The sequence below is a fragment of the Balaenoptera physalus genome, assembly GCF_965194825.1.
Source record: "Balaenoptera physalus genome assembly, chromosome: 1".
Classification (NCBI taxonomy): domain Eukaryota; kingdom Metazoa; phylum Chordata; class Mammalia; order Artiodactyla; family Balaenopteridae; genus Balaenoptera; species Balaenoptera physalus.
In genome coordinates, this window is record NC_138882.1 from 87414025 (window position 1) to 87431196 (window position 17172).

The 17172-nt window shown below is 39.7% G+C and overlaps 2 protein-coding genes across 5 annotated transcripts in view; both read right to left on the minus strand.

The window, feature by feature from the left end:
* The window catches only part of GABPB2 (GA binding protein transcription factor subunit beta 2), a 27096-nt gene extending 15460 nt beyond the window's left edge, over positions 1-11636 (minus strand). For 2 of the 4 annotated variants that reach the window (XM_082475063.1, XM_082475062.1), the window contains exons 1-5: positions 11498-11636; positions 7337-7444; positions 5746-5913; positions 4995-5189; positions 2919-3057 (exon numbers count right to left, since the gene is read on the minus strand). In XM_082475063.1, coding sequence (XP_082331189.1) covers positions 2919-3057; positions 4995-5189; positions 5746-5913; positions 7337-7444 — 610 coding nt within the window. In that variant the 5' untranslated portion in view covers positions 11498-11636. The remainder of the gene's footprint in view (positions 1-2918; positions 3058-4994; positions 5190-5745; positions 5914-7336; positions 7445-11497) is intronic. The other 2 variants (XM_082475065.1, XM_082475064.1) reach the window with 1 other exon arrangement.
* On the minus strand, positions 9079-14585 carry MLLT11 (MLLT11 transcription factor 7 cofactor; the record flags this gene model as incomplete). The annotated part of the gene is made up of 2 exons (XM_082475962.1): positions 9079-10421; positions 11498-14585. The coding sequence occupies one exon, from the start codon at positions 14583-14585 to the stop codon at positions 14313-14315; it is 273 nt and encodes a 90-aa protein (XP_082332088.1). The 3' UTR covers positions 9079-10421; positions 11498-14312.
* Positions 14586-17172: the final 2587 nt, after the last annotated feature.

Sequence of the window (17172 nt, forward strand, 5' to 3'; positions counted from 1 at the left end):
AGGCAACTTATATTTGATTTTGCAGTGCATCTTATGATTCTACAGAAACAGGAAATTCATCTTCATAACTTTGTTTTGCTCTGATTAATGTTTAAATTAGTCTGCCTTCCCAAATCACTGCAGTTTGATGGTGGCACTGATGACTGATATCTTTAGTCACAAATGGAAAATTGAAAGCAAACTTTATAATCTGGATTTTGCTATCAAAAATAATCCACCGGGCTTCCCTGGTGGCGCAGTGGTTGAGAGTCTGCCTGCCAAATGCAGGGGACACGGGTTCGAGCCCTGGTCTGGGAAGATCCCACATGCCGCGGAGCAACTGGGCCCATGAGCCACAATTACTGAGCCTGCGCGTCTGGAGCCTGTGCTCCGCAACAAGAGAGGCCGCGACAGTGAGAGGCCCGCGCACCGCGATGAAGAGTGGCCCCCGCTTGCCACAACTGGAGAAAGCCCTCGCGCAGAAACGAAGACCCAACACAGCCAAAAATAAATAAATAAAAACATCTGATTGTCTTTAAAAAAAAATAATAATAATCCACCAAGGACTTCCCTGGCGGTCCAGTGGTTAAGACTCCGGGCTTCCAATGCAGGGGGCATGGGTTCAATCCCTGGTCGGGGAACTAAGATCCCACATGGTGTGGGGCGCAGTAAAAAAAAAAATCCACCAAAATGATAATCCTAGGATACTTTCAGTTAATTCTTTTTTTTTTTTTTAAGGTCTTTTCAGTTAATTCTTTTTTTTTTTTTTTTTTTTTTAAGTATACAATTCCCTATCCTCTCTCAGGTGGTTTGTTTCGTTTCGTTTCAAGGAAATTTCTATATCCTACTCCAGACCTGATATGTTGGACCTTCAGGGAACAGACTCTAGGAATCTGTATTTTTATTTATTTATTTATTTACTTATGGCTGTGTTGGGTCTTCGTTTCTGTGCGAGGGCTTTCTCTAGTTGCGGCAAGTGGGGGCCACTCTTCGTCGCGGTGCGCGGGCCTCTCATTATCGTGGCCTCTCTTGTTGCGGAGCACAGGCCCCAGACGCGCAGGCTCAGTAGTTGTGGCTCACGGGCCTAGTTGCTCCGCGGCATGTGGGATCTTCCCAGACCAGGGCTCGAACCCGTGTCCCCTGCATTGACAGGCAGACTCTCAACCACTGCGCCACCAGGGAAGCCCCAGTTAATTCTTAAAAATATTACTGGATGATGGGAAACAAGAGGCCTACCCCGCCATTCAGGAAAAGAAAATCCTTTAACCCAGTTCAATAACACAACCTGAATTTGGCTTATAACTTTTCTCCTTTCTTTTATCTGCACTGATTAAACATCAGATAGGCCAATCCCCTAAAGGGGAATAGCTAGGTAGAAATGCTTCATGAGTAAGATGACACTGGAGAGATCAGCTCTAATTATGTGACGGTTTAGCAATTTCAATTTGCCGTTATCAACATACAGAAGAGAGAAAGAAGAGTAGGTTTGCCAAAAGCAACACGACAAGCATGATATAGGTCCATGGGAATCAAGGCTAAGAATCTCTATCCTGAATGTCTTCAACTTTGCTTATCATTCCAGATAAGAATCTGGAGAATTTCAGTAGTTAGACTAAAGACTTAACTCTAGTTCTTTTTATTCAATACGTGTTTGTGAACGTATAACTTTATTGGCTTCTACAAACTTTTGGATTAAAAAAGCACTTGTTCTAATCAGTGTGGCCTGAACCACAACAAATCCAAATGGCTGTGAATATTCTGATTACAGTGATTTTAAACAAGTTGATAGTTTACAAAATGAAGGTGACTACTGCCCCCTTGTGGGCATGATGGACTCAACCTTCACTGAGAAGTTATACTTCCACTTAACATTAGCTATTATTGAAGCCCTACTATAAAATGGGTACTGAAATACAAAATCTCAGTCTCACAACAACCTCATAAAGTAGATTATTATATACCAATTTTATATATGAGTACAGAAGGCTTAGAGAAGTAATTTTTCCAAGGTCAAGCATCTTAGTCAAGTAATAAATCAGTATTTGAAAGCAGTTCTGAATGCAAAATTCTAGGTATAGTGTGTATATGTTCTTTCTATTTTACAATGCCTCTCAATAATAATACCTCATTCAAGATCTTCCTTTGATATTTTACAAACTTAACTATGAATACAGTTGCGTATTTTTAAATGAAAGTCAGAAACAGAAAAAGAAACCAAGAGTCAGTAGGAAAATTTATTTAAATGAGGACACAAGTTCCTTCATTGTAAAACAAGTATTTGTAAGGAGATGTTGAAAATAAACTCAATTTGCTCCTTTTTATTTTTATTTTTTAAAAATTTTTATTAGAGTATAGTTGATTTATAATGTTGTATTAGTTTCTGCTGTACAGCAAAGTGGATTTGCTCCTTTTTAGATAGATATTTTTGTTAAAAACATACACGTCTCAAAAGATCAACACCAAGTGCTTTTCTTTGCTATTTTGTTGTTATATATGTTCTCAAGAACAAATCAAGACTCTTACACTTTAGTCAAATAATCACATGTACCTCTTTTATATCAACATTCCAACAACCATTTATGTTTATTCTTCTTTGTTACTGCCTTAGACTATAAATATTTAACTATTTTCCTTAGCAGTACCATATTAAAGCACCCGTACATTTTCATTTTGGAGTCAGACATAACCCTTCAACAGATTAATCTGTAGAATATTTTACTTTTAACACAGCAAACACTTATGTACAATCCCAATGTATGATTTTCCCTTCCCCTAGAAAGAATAAGTGCATTAGCTTTTAAATCTATTATAAATCTTCCATTTGGGGAATACCTTAATAAAGGAGTGGGTATCAGACAGGGTACCTATTCATCTCATAAGAAAACCTGTAATTCTGTTCATTTAAGTCTAAAATAAATGTCACATTATCAGAACATTACCTGAGGTTGTTTTGGTGCTGGCTGAAGAAACAAGGCTTGCAAGGTTGACAACTTCTCCTGACGTGAAGATGAATGGGGTACCCATAGTCACAGGGTTGGCTCTCTCAGGATTAGCATTCACCTGATTCTGCATTGCTTCCTATAAAACAATGCAAGATATTTCAAAGTCAGAACACTTACTAACCAGCCTTAGTTATACAGTTACTGAACAGCCCCCCCCACAATGCTCTGTCAAGCAGAACTAGTTCCGGCGCACAATGTCCCAGGGACCTCACAGTTCTCATTAAGACGACTGTTTTTTCTCAGACCAGGGCAACAGAGACGTTAGATTGCTTTCCCAAGCTTATCTCTACTTTAGAAAAAAAAAAAAAGGCGTTATTATTTGCAAAAACTTCTAGACAATTCACTTAACCTCTCTGGATATTGGTTTTTAATTTGAAAAATAAAGGGGGTGGCCTAAAAAGTAATTTCCAGCACTAATATTCTATGATCAATTATGTACAGCACAATGTGCTAGCTGGAGATCCCTGCAGAGAATCTACAGAGAACAATATTCTCCAGAGTTTTGTCCAACTACTTATTCCATTCTGCCATTGAAGAAATCCCTAAGAGAATATATAACAAGCAAATAAATGAGTGCCGGATTTTAAAGTCTAGTTCCATATGCTGCACTTCTGCTTCTAGAGATATCTGCACAATTTCGGTATAAAGATGCTTATCTTTATTTTATTTTTTTACTTTCATAAGCAGTTTTCTACAAACATGATCACTACTAAAAAAAAGTCGAATTATAAAAGGGCTCTAAACAAGGAATTGAAAGTTGAAGAGAATAACCAGTCTATAGGGAACCATGTCAGAAAAAAACAACCAACCAACCAACCACTGATAATACAGTAGAAATGGCTATTTTTTTTACATATAATTATCCCCTTGCTAAGAGCTTCAATTGAAACGGATTATCCATTCTCTGATTACTGTAAAATTCCTTCTTGAATCTGCCCCTCTACCCTCCATTATCACTACCTTAATTCAAGCCTTCATTGGCTCTTGCCTGGCCTAATGAAGGTCTTCGGCATTAAGTGTCTTCTCTCTCAAGTCTGTACCACACTCCAAAGAATCATCGTTTTAAAAAATCTTATCATATCAATTCTCTACTTAAAAGCTTCTATTGGATACCCCTTGCCCACAAAATAGTCCATACTCTTTTGCATGCCATCTAACAACCCTATGTTCAGAACTCAGCCTCTCAAGCCTTAGCTCCTGCCACTCCCAAACTCTGCTTCTCTTGCCCAATCTCTGGTCACAGAACTACTTACTCCTTCCTGAATAGTCCATGTCCTTTCCCACCTCTGTGTCTTTGATTTGCTTTTTCTAGCCTAGAATATCATTTTCTCACATCTCTGCCTACTACTCCTTCAAAACTCAGTTCAGAGTCTACATATACTTTAATCCTTGCCTTAAGCATTATCAATACTCCCTCCTGTAACACTTCCTAGGTATCTGTTTACCACCATAGTATTGTAATGCTTTATATCTTGTCTTTACCTTCATCATACTGTAAACACTCCAAGGACAGGGCTATGTCCTATTAATCTTTGTATCTCTCATCCTGTTATTTCCTGCTATACCAGTGCTGGCTTAGGAAATCAATGGATGATATCATCACAGCTGATTTTTAATTCTGAGATGGCTTCCTTATGACTCAATATGCTTTAGAGCTATGTACTACCTCACAAGAGCTGATGTATATTCACAAAATATAAAGAGGGTTTTAATATTATCCCAAGTCAAGTTTAATTAGAAAGGGAAATTTTCATGGAGAAAAAACATTCTAAAGCCAAATAAAGCTTATTTTTGTACTGGCCACAACATTGTTCTTCAATCACCATGAATAATTCAGGGCTTTATAGAATATTATTATTATTTTTAAAGATACTAATGACACTGAGTCACAAGATTGAGACATAGTGGAAGTACTACTTTGATAAGACAGAGAAAATTCAGTTTTGATTCAGTTCCTACAAAAAATCCTTAACTTCAACTGAAGTATACTGTTGTGTATAAAAAGAACAGGACCTGAAGGATGACCAGAATCTCAGCATTGTTTTTCTCCAGGGCTATGTCAAAGGCAGATTTATCAAACTTGCTGAAAGCATGGACATCAGCTCCATACTTGATAAGTAGCTCTACAACATCTCGATGGTGGTGCTCTGTGGCCCAGTGCAAAGCTGTCATCTTCAGCATGTCCTTGGCATTCACATCTGCACCATTCTGTCACAGAAAAGTAATTTTTTTCAAAGAGACACTGGTTACAGTAGCACAGGTGCAATATCCCATCACCATATACAGAGGATTTCCATAGAGATTACACATATTCAAATTTAGAAATGTTTAAGAAATATCAAAGGGAAAAACATGTCTCCTGAATTCAAATTCTCCTGAATGCTGATAGACACAATGCCTTAAATGAAAGGACCTTTTAAGGACATAATTGGAAATTATAAAAGATGGGAGAGGAAGGGGAAAAGAACAGATTTTTGTTGCATTTATTAACAGAGAGCTGAGTGCCTGAAAAAATAGGCATAAGACCAGAGAACACCTGCAGAAGAAAAATGAAGAAAGATCAATAAAGTCTGTTTAGCCTTTAAAAAATTAGAAAATAAAATCCTCATAGCCATGATGACTCTTGAAAGAGATGCAATTCAATGCTATAAACTGTCCTAAACTTAATCTTTCCCAACCTAGTTTCCTACCACCTGTTTAAGTAAAAAAACAGGGAGGTATTTGTCTTTTTTACAATATAGACCCCTCACTCTTCTTGCTTTACCCTAACAAGTAGTTCCACGATGTGTGCATGTCCATCAGCTGCAGCCATGTGCAAGGGAGTCCTGTCCACTTTGGTCCGGGCATCCCTGCTAACGCCTGCTCGAAGGAGCACTTCTGCTGTGGAATAATGACCATACTGGGCTGCAAGGTGGAGGGGTGATGTTCCAAGCTGTGGGAAAATAATACTCATTTAATATCAACTGTGTGCAGAGTCCTAAATCATTACTGGAGGGATACAAATGAACAACAGGTGACGCCTAGGTTCCTGTCCTTGGAGCGAGAATCTGTCTGGACAGATAAGCTGAAGAAATTATTTCATTAAAATTAATACACTAATGGACAAATAAATATACAACCAATTAAAGAAGCGCTAAGTATAATGGATTTAAGTCAGGTGGACTTACCAGGTAAAATTCCATAAAGGGTATGATTTTTAAATAGGGCTTAGAAGAAGGTTAAAAAAAATGGATAGAAAAGAGCATTCTGAGTCAGGGATAAAGGAAAGGGATAGGCAAGTTCAAAACAATTCTAGGAAAAGGGCAGAGACTAGAAAGTTACATGTGAAATTTAGGGTACAAATTTAATTGGTTGAAATAGAAGTTTGTTACCACAGTAAAGCAAAGCAAAAAGACTGGTAAGATGAAGTGCCTCCTACCCACACCCGCAGAAAAAAATAGCAATTGTGTGTCAATAGCAATAAGCAAGTCTGTATCATCTCAAAGTAAGTCTTGTTACTAATCACAGTTATCTATCAGCATCCATTTTGGCCAGAGATGTATTCTTTTCTCGTGTTATGCTCTCTGTTTTAAAACCTATTTCGTTTATTCTTTGCTTTTCATATATTCACTCTCTTTACCTGATTGGATTTAATTCACATTGCTCTTTTCAGGTCTATTTATAGAAATGCTAATCTCATGGGTTTCCTTTCTTCCTTTTTGTGAAGTTCTAAGAAACTGCTGGCCTCTAAAGTTATGAATTAATCACCCCAAAATAGAGGACAGTGCTTATCGAATTGTTAAAAATTAGGCAATGCTTACAAAATCTATGAATGCTAAGCAAGCCCATGTTATAACCTGGACCTGGATCTTCTGACACTCTGCTCTCCAAGTTGACTGTCTGAACTCATGAAATTACACCTTCCTCTTTAATGTTTTTTAACAGTGGTAAAGGAAACAAAATGGCTAGACTATTCCTTATTAATGAGGACATTTTAGAGAAAAGGAAACAAGGAGTTTCATTAGTTTAGAAATGCACTCAGTATACTGATTTTGTTCAATTTCTAGCTAATTACAGCCTATAACCCAAGTACACTCCAGGCAGAAGTAAACCTTTAGAAAATACTCTAAAAAAACATTATAGAAAATCACAAGTATATAGTATCTTACAATTACCACCCATATATCCACAGGAGATTCTTTCAATTTGGAAAACTAAAAGAAAAGGAAAACCACATATTCAGATGAGGCAAAGAAAATGAAATGCTTGTAAGGAGACTGAGGCAGAAAGAGAATGAAGAAAAATCAATACAGACTGTTTAGCCTTTAAGAAAAAGGTTGGTAACAGCGCACGCTGGAATAATTAAGAGAGCTTACCCAGTCTGTGGTGAATGGGGCACCATTTGCCATCAATGTTCTCACTTCATCATCTTGGCCTTTTCTTGCTGCTTCTAGCAACCTCTTCCCCAAGTCCACCAAAGACATCTTTATGCATAGGAACACAAATTTTTGGGAAGCTGTCACTCAAACACAAGGAAAGCTGCCTGTAAAATGTTTTTAGAAGACCTCTTGTATGTATGTTTTTAGCAGACCTCTTGTATATATGTAAGATATTCTCAAGCAGACTATCTGATAAGGCACTTCTTTTCTACTTCATCTAACACAAACAGTCAGATATTTGGGAAGTTTCAGGCCCTAAACCATAGTTCCCTCACTTTCAATCTCCAGAAAAATACTTTGGAAATATGTGAAACACATTACTGCCTTTCTAGCTTAAGGAATCAATAAAACAGCATTTCACCCCTTTGAAACAACCATGGGTAGAAATAGTATGTTACAACAAAAAATGAATAGATAAACCAAGGATATTGAAACTCAGGTACATGGCAGACACTTTTTCAAAAATGAACAGAGACGTCACTGCACCTGTTGGAGGTGTCTCAGCAACACCTAGAGTTTTTTTTAAACAAAGTCATCAGCTTGGCCAGATTACATACTTTGTTTAAAAGTATAGTTATAAGAAAAAAAAAAGTATAGTTATGTCTAAAATCATTACAGTTTTTCACTTAATAATGTGGGCATTATTAAATCTTTGTGAAAGCTCGTAGTAAAAAAAGCATCTCAGTAGGAGAGATTTTTTATTCCCTGTAAAAGGCATATAGCCAACTCTCAGTTATTTAGGGTAAAAGAAAAAACAAAACTGTTGCTAAACACATGAAATCAAAGGTAATGGTGGAGATTAAGTCTGAAGAGCATGCAAAATGGTCATTTAAATGGATGGTTACTGGGACTTCCCTGGTGGCGCAGTGGTTAAGAATCCCCCTGCCAATGCAGGGGACATGGGTTTGATCCCTGGTCCAGGAAGGTCCCACATGCCGCGGAGCAACTAAGCCCGTGTGCCACAACTACTGAGCCTGCGCTCTAGAGCCCATGAGCCACAACTACCGAAGCCCGTGCGCCTAGAGCCACGACAATAAGAAGCCCGCCCACTGCAACAAAGACTAGCCCCTGCTCGCCGCAAATAGAGAAAGCCCTCGGGCAGCAACGAAGACCCGCTGCAGCGCCCCCCCCCCAAAAAAAATGATAGTTACTGTAAATTAGAAACTGGCCTGGGTATTAAAGGATACCCAGGATAGTGAGAAGTTCCTATATGCAATGTAGAATTGTCTGAATGGTATATAATCACCACTCACTACAAATCTTCCAACCAACGAGGAAACGGCTATTCTTGATAAATTTAATTTTTATTATCTGTTTCCTTTCATCTTGTACTGTTTTGTCCATATTGTAAAAAGTAATTTCTCATTAAAAAAATGAACAAAGAGAGTCTGCCATTTCAAGGAAGACAATCGGCAGTATTTACTGCCAATTATCAATTATAATTTCAGCTTCCATGCAAAAAACAGAATTTTGGGAATATCCACCACCATGAGTTGATAGCTTACTACAAACTTTTCTCATAAAAGTAGTGGTGATACTAATGAATGTGATTTTTTATATTGTATAAAATGCATCAACATTTGGAGGATGGGAATTATTTGGTGAACCAATATTTTTCAAATGACCGATGCATGTTACAAAATCATGCTCAGGTAAAAAGATTCATTCAAAGTGAAAGCAGATCAATGGGTTTGAAGGTAATCAAGTATAAAACATTCATTGACATGGTTTCAGATTCCTCACTGCAACTAACTTTTAAGAAATTGCCACTTGTTGAGTTTTTGTGTAACATCAAAGAATATCCACAATTACCTGAACAAGCTATTAAAATACTCCTCCTTTCTCCAAGTACATATTGCAAAAGACTGAATGTAGAATAGATATGAAAATAAGGAATACATATGAAAATTATTAAGCCAGAAGTTAAAGAGATTTGCAAAAATATAAAACAATGCCATTCTTTTTTTTTGGCCGTGCTTGTGGGATCTTAGTTCCCCCCGGCCAGGGATTGAACCCAGACAGTGAAAGCGCCAAGTCCTAACCACTGGACTGCCAGGTAATTCCCAAACAATGTCATTCTTCTCACTATTTCTTTAACTTGGAAGTTATTTACTTTCATAAAATTTTGTTATTTATGTTAACATGTAATGGATTTATTATTGTATTTTAATTAACATTTAACAATTAATTTCTAAACAGTAAACAGCAATAGATACAGCAGATTGGAGTCCTTAATAATTTTTAAGAATATTAAAACATGAAAACCAAAAATTTTGAGAATCATCTAGCCACTATGTGATTTAGATTTATTTTATTTAATATTCCAATCTATATCATAGAATATTGTGCTCAAACATGGGTATCCAGGAGACCACCAGGGGAGTTTATTCAAAATGAATATATAGTCCAGGCCCTGTGACTGGACTGGAGCAGAGGATGAATTTTAATACTGTGAAAGTCTATAACCTGATCTAAGTTTTTACGACTTAAGAAAATGTTACAGAAAAAATGATAGCATACCCTTCTTACAGAAAACTTATATTTGCATTCCTCCATGGTTATCTTTCTTTTAAAATATCAAACCTGCCTTTCAATTTAGTTATTACTATTTATTTATTTATTTATTTATTTATTTATGGCTGTGTTGGGTCTTCGTTGCTGTACGCAGGCTTTCTCTAGTTGCGGCGAGCGGGGGCTACTCTTCCTTGCGGTGCTCGGGCTTCTCACTGCAGTGGCTTCTCTTGTTGTGGAGCACGGGCTCTAGGCACGCGGGCTCAGTAGTTGTGGCTCCTGGGCTCTAGAGTGCAGGTTCAGTGGTTGTGGCGCACGGGCTTAGTTGCTCCGCGGCATGTGGGATCTTCCCGGACCAGGGCTCTAACCCGTGTCCCGTGCACTGGCAGGTGGATTCTTAACCACTGCTCCACCAGGGAAGTCCCTACTAATAGTTTTCGTTTTTGGCTGCACCCATGCCCGCCGTTGTGGAAGCGCAGTCTTAACCACTGGACTGCCAGGGAAGTCCCAACTAATAGTTTAAAACAAGAACAAACACTGTTAATCAACTATACTCCAATATAAAATAAAAAGTTAAAAAAAAAACAAAAAATAAACTGACAGAAACAGTGAAAAAAAATAAGAACAAAATTTTAGGTGGTTCATTAGCAGAAATGACTCTCACATTTTCTCAAATTATACTATATATAAAAAGTATATCACCAAGACCTAAACACCTCTACTGGGAATTCCCTGGCGGTCCAGTGGTTAGGACTTGGCGCTTTCACTGCCGGGGCCAGGGTTCAATCCCTGGTTGGGGAACTAAGATCCCACCAGCGCACAAGGCGTGGCCAAAAAAAAAAAAAGGAAAGTCATAGAATGTCCTTTTCCCGAGATGTTTTCAAAAGAGAGATGAGAGAGGAAAGTCCTCCTGGGAAGGGGGAGTAGAATAAGATGATGTCAGCTGGCTCAAGGAAATCTGTGAGAATAGGAGAAAGCTAACGGGAAGGAGAAATGGAAGCGAAGAATCCATGATCTGACGACTTTTTTTTTTCTTTTTCTATTGCACACGTCCCCACTGGGCCGCCAGCTGTATAAACAACTGTGCAAGAACTGGAGGCGGGGCCCTTACTGCTCTTGCTCAGTTTACTGAGCTCACTAATAATCTTTAGGCTATTACTGGGGTCAGAGAATTAGGGTCTCCGTTTTCTCCTCTATCACAACTCATCCCGTGCCTCACAGCGATGTTCTGTCTTTCTGGAAGAAGGGGCAGGGAGCCACGGTCTCAGCCTAGGGGGCAGCCCCCGGTACGGGCTCCGCGCTGCCCCCTAGTGGTCACCTCTGTGGCCTTGGTTTCCCTCGGTCCAGCTCCCCAGCCCCAGGTCTTACACCCACCCCGTTCTTCACCTCCTCCCAGTCCCCTCCCCTTCCTCCCGGCAGCATCCCCTTCCTCTCCTTCCCCCAGCCGCCCCCGCTCTGGTGAAGGGGCACCGCTCAGTCTGCACCCAGAAGTCTGGGGCTGGGCTGGGAAGCGGTGCAAATTTTCAAGGCAGTCTCCCTCCCAGCCGTGACACCCCCCGATTCCACGCATCTCTTCTTCCCCCTCACCTCCTCGTCCGGGACGCTGCCGGCTGTGTTTTCACCGAGCCCGCCAGTTTGGTCCTGTTTCCTTCTCTAGTTAAGACTCCCTGTCACTGACGGTTACTTTTTGACCTTTTCACATATGCATATTTTGGGGGCCTTTAACCCCCCCCCTCGCGGAGAAATGGAGGCAGCAAAATGGCGGACCCGGAAGTGCAGACTCGGAGAATATAATTTCTGGCGGAGGAATCTATGAAGAGAAAACGATTAGAAAACCCACATTTGCATTCAGAAAGAAGGGTGGTGTACCCCAGAGGCTCATTTTCTATGCTCGGAAGGGCTTTGAGATAAAATAGTGTGTATCCGAGACATTTTAGACAGGACTATTTAGCGAGGCGGAGGATTATCGATTACGTGTCTTATAGTTCCGGCAGGGGACGGACCCGATGGTTTGTTTTGGCGCCAAGAACCCCGCAAACCGCTGAGAGATCGGATTCTGCATCGCTCCTGCTCTCTTGGCTGTTTTTAGGGGGCCAGCCTTAGGGTTGATGAGAAAACCCTATTTCTCTGTCTCAACCTCGGGTGAAGATGTTTGGGACATTGCTGGCTTTGCGCCATGAATTGAGCTCTGGTGCTGGACGGCCACATTTCCAGATACAGCCTTAATATAAGGAGCCCAGAGCCAAGCTGTCAGCGCGAATATTGAAACAACGGCTTCATTTCTTTGTGGGGGGCCTGGAAGAGGACGGAGCATGAATTTGCAAATCCATTTGGGTACTTTATTTACCAAACAGTTGATTCCCATCTCCACCCACCGTTCTCCTTGAACTAAAGGACAGCGAGAAGTCGGGAAGGAAGACCTTCAAAAATAAGTAAAAATAGAGGACATATCACTGCTCCACTCTTTATTCGATTTTGGCTTTTGTCTTTGATGGTGGGCCTTTCAAAGTCTACGGGGAAGATTTACATGATTCGTCCTTCTCTGGATTTCTTTCTTTTTTTGTAATTTATTTTATTGTAGTTGATTTACGATGTTGTGTTAATTTCTGCTGTACAGCAAAGTGATTCAATTGTACATATATATTTTTTATATTCTTTTCTATTCTGATTTATCACAGGATATTGAATATAGTTCCCTGTGCTATACAGTGGGACCTTGTTGTTTATCCATTCTATATAGTTTGCATCTGCTAATCCCAAACTACTAATCCACCCCTTTTCTGAATTTCTCTAGATCCTGTTCATGTACTTTAAAGGACTTACGGCATACTGCCCAAATTGGTATTTGCAGCTTCCCTTTTTGAGGGTCAAAATCATTGTCTCATTCTTGTTTACAACCTCTCTGTTGTCCGACTCTGTCTCATATAGTAGGCACCCATAAACTACTTGTAAATTAGTACAAATAGTTTTTTTTTTTTTTTAATGAGGTGAGTTATATAAGCAGATAATGTATTTGGGTTAATTCGTTTATTTTGTTAGGCACCCAGGCTGAGATAATTCAGTGCAGATTTAATGCCATAGGTGCCTTCTGAGGCATCTGGAATTGTTACCTCAAATACGTTGGTAGTCAGTGGGCAAGCACAAGAGTGGTTGGTTACAGCTTTCTCCCAAAATACTTTAAATAATTTTAAGCTGATTTCAGCCTTGTTATCTATCTGTTCAACCTGAAATTCATCATTTTAATGTATAAAGGCTACTCAAACCCTCCTCAAAGTTGAATATTAGATAAAATATATAAGCTGAACTTGGAAGCAAGGCTAATTTTTGAGATCTATACTGCTTCCTTGTGAAGAGAGAAAACTAGAATCCAGTCCTGGGATTGAATGTCTTTATTAAAGAAGTGATTAAGTGGCAGCACAAATCAGCAGCAATAATTTCGGAAGGAGTGGAGACAAGGTGTAGGGTCAGAGTTGATTGTTCATTTCATGGTATCAAGGTAGCTGAAGAACTGTGCCTGAGGCCCATTTGATCATTATTCTACATTGCAAATGCAGGAGGGCAAAACTCAAATACTAAGGACCAAACCCTACTACGCCTTTTAGAAACTGAATAAAACCCTACAAATTATCGTAATAGTCAGCAGGATTGCCTCTTAAGATTTGAAATCCCAGTGGTTTTCCCTCAGCTAGAGTTTTCAGCCCACAGGAGCAAAATTGTAAAGTAAGCTTGAAGAAGGAAAACCCTTTTGAGAGAGCATAGCTATTTCTGAAATGATTCAGTGCTTTCCCCTATTGTCATCTCCCATGATGTATTATTTCCCCTTGTTTTAAACCTTTATCCCCAATTTCTCTGAGAAAAAGAGTGTATTACAAGAAGGAGCAGGATCGCCTTAGCCTTTTAGAGATCCTACAGTCTTATAGCAGATAATCTCAAACTAAAACTTACAGGGTTTTCATCAACCCTTGAAGAAATATTTGTGTTTACTGGCCTGGAGCAAGAAATTAGGAAGGTTTGAGCAATCTCTGAAGCTGATTAAAATGAAGTAAAAAAAAAAATCAGTCCTCCATTTTGCACTCCATACTACTCTCTGGTGCCCTCATCAGGCCTGTTTTCTGGAATTAATATCTGGGGGGAGGAAAGGAACCCCTGTGACCCAATACTCCATTGCTTGAACCCTTTACTTTGTGGCTTGATGGTTTTTGAGAGAAACTGATAAGAAAGAAAAATAGATAGATAAATTAAATAAATAAATAAATAAATAAATCACAACTCTGGCAGATTCATCAGCACCACCTCAACACAATAGAGGGGAGAGAGCAAGACTGATAGGGTAAAAGGGTGGAAAGGAGGGGCTTGAAAGGGCAGGAAAGGAGGGCAAGGTGGTGGGAGAGAGGTCTTGGGCTTAGAGCAAGTCCAATTCAAAGGAGTGGATGCTGGCAATGGGAGCTCTCCAAAAGTTGAAGGTGCTGTACTCGAGGAGGGCATCGCCTTCAGGGTTCTTCTCCTGCTCTGCTCCGGTTGCTTGCCCCGTCGTTTTGCCAACGCTGCTGTCCTTGATCTTGTAGGTGGACGTATCTGACAGACCCAGGCCTTCCAGCTCCGACAGATCCAGTTCTGGAATGGGCATCCTCCAGAAAAGAAAGGAGCTGTACTGGCTACTCACAGGGTCCCTCATAACTTCCTAGAAAGAAACCACTTCATCAGTCTTCATGGTATTGCCACCTCTTTGCGGCCCATGGCCTTTCCTTACTGAGAAACTTTACATCCCCATTTGCCTCTGTACATAATCCAAGTTCCCTAGGACAAGCTTCAGGAATCTTCCTCTATTACCATTTTCTACCATTTCCTAACTCCTCCCCATCTTGGAATGACTTATTTACTGCCTACTGCTTGGGTCTGGTTTTCAAGGCCTTCCAGAATCTGGCCCCATTCTTCCTAGCAGTAGTACATTCTCTGCTACAGCTATGCTTATTCCTGTCTTTCTTAACTCTCTCCACTCTCCACCTTAAAATACTATCCAAGTTTCAAGACTCCATTCAAGTCCCTAGAGGAATCTTTCCCCTGAACTCTTATTATATTTCATATTCTTGATTTCTTCCTGCCTTTGGTTTAATAGGTCATGGTACCTCTGAAAAGAGTTTCCATGATTTTTCTACTTTCTGTTTTCCTCCCTGCTTTCTAAACCCTACTGTAAACTCACCTCTTCCTGGACATCCTTAAACTTACTCAGCTCCATCTACCCTATTTCTTCCAGTATCTCCCACAATGCCTGTAGAGTTTTACCTGACTATATCAGTTTGGGGTTACAGATCACTGTTACATGTCTTGTATAGGGATAATCTTATCTCCTTCAAGGAACTGAGAGTTTCCCCAAGGGTAAAAACCAGTCTACTTTGTACCTTCTTCACAAGTGCTGGGCTTTAAACACAAAAAACACTCAAGGCTGCTGACTAATTTTCCCTTAGTATTTAATACAATGAATACCTTGCCACTCCCATTTATAACCCCACAGATAAACCTTAACAGCCTATCTATTTCTCTCTAGCCTACCTCCCCTTCAGAACAAAATGCAGGTGCTAAAAGAATTTTCCTATGCCATAACAGGATCGCTTCTCTGACCCAGTGCTAGAATACACCTGATGATAGAGCAAATGGATTGGAAATTTCAGGTAAGGAAAGTAAAGTTTAGATTCGAAGGAGAAAATCTTTTAACAGAATTAGATACTTTTCCATGTTTTAATGAGTACTTCTCTCACCTTTCCTGCCCGTTCCACCCACACCCTGAACTTAGACTATTATACCTCCCTGCAGCCTCCACCCTGCTGCTTACTAACCAAGGGAAGGGGCAAGAAGCATTAGTTGAAATGTTCCCAAAGGAGCAGAAAGAACATTCTACTGCCTCCAAAAATAGAACCCCCATTTCACAAGGCCTTCCTCCAACAGAGTCCATTGGCTCTCGCCAGGCCTTGAGACTCCTAAATAGTGGCCTTAAATAGGTTCCACAATGCCCCCATATAATGTGGCAGAAAAAGTAGGCCTTAATCTAGAATTCAGTTATGTGTGAGTGTAGGGCCTTTAGGAATGGTAAGTGGGTAGACTAGAATGTTTTTAATGTTAGAGTTACTCTTTTTCTTCTTAGGTTCAAGCTCCAAAATAAACCCTGGGAACTGAGCATTACTCAGCAGACAAGCTGCTTAAAAGGAGGGTAATTCGGGGGCTGGAAAAGGGTGGGGGAGCATGTTGAAAAGGTGAGGTCATCATCCTATGATATTCAGCCCTGATCATCTCCATAGTAATTTGCAGAGGCAAGTGCACAGAAAGCTACAAAAAATGTTGTTCCTATCAACCAGCCAACCCTGGCTTAGTCTGGGACTGTAGAGATTGTAAGAAGCAAACCTTAGGCGTCAGCAGCATTACTGACTTCTTCCCATGGGAATTTTTTTAAACTAACAGTACTAGTTGTTTCCCAATCTAGCTGGCTTCTTTTATATCCCCTCCCTTACCAGTCCCCTCCAGAGTGAGCTTAGTATAATGCTGGGCACATAATAGGCTCTTTAAAAAATAGAATCATAGGGGGGAAAAAAAAGCATAGAATTTTAAAACTCGAAAACACCTTAGAAATTATCCAGTCAGTTTGGATAGGGTCTCATAATTTCCAGTCTGATTCTTTTTTGATGTGTTGTACATAGATAGTTGCCTGCAGCTTTTTATAATCCTATACCAATATTCTCAAAACTTGCAAGAATTTTTAGTTCCTGAAGAACAGATATTCAGTGGGTTAAGTGTGATTCTGATATGAATGGTGAAAATGCAAAAGGCAGAAGAGAGGAAGATAGGATCTGAGAAAGGGAAAAAGCTCTTTGACAAACTGACTCCTTTTCTTCAAGCAGTATATGTATAAAAACAGTCCAAACAATTCTGAGTGTCTGGCAGAGCTTCTCTTGCAATTAAAAAAGGTAAAGGAAATTGTACAAAATATTAACTTAAAAGGCCCAAAATCTCTAGCCATGCCATTGATTCAGAGACATGTACAGAGTACCAAATGCATTTCGGAAAGGCACTCAATCAAGTATATACAGCATTTAAAATCAAGTCAAGAACATTGACTGCACCGAAAATTGACGCTAAAATACCCGAACATTTTAAATTTAACATAGTATGGATTTAATTCCCAAATACCCAAATTTTGCACAGGGTCCCTTTTCAGCTAGCTTTCTCTTCCCCAAATATTTTCTACCCATAGGTCATCTATCTTTATATCT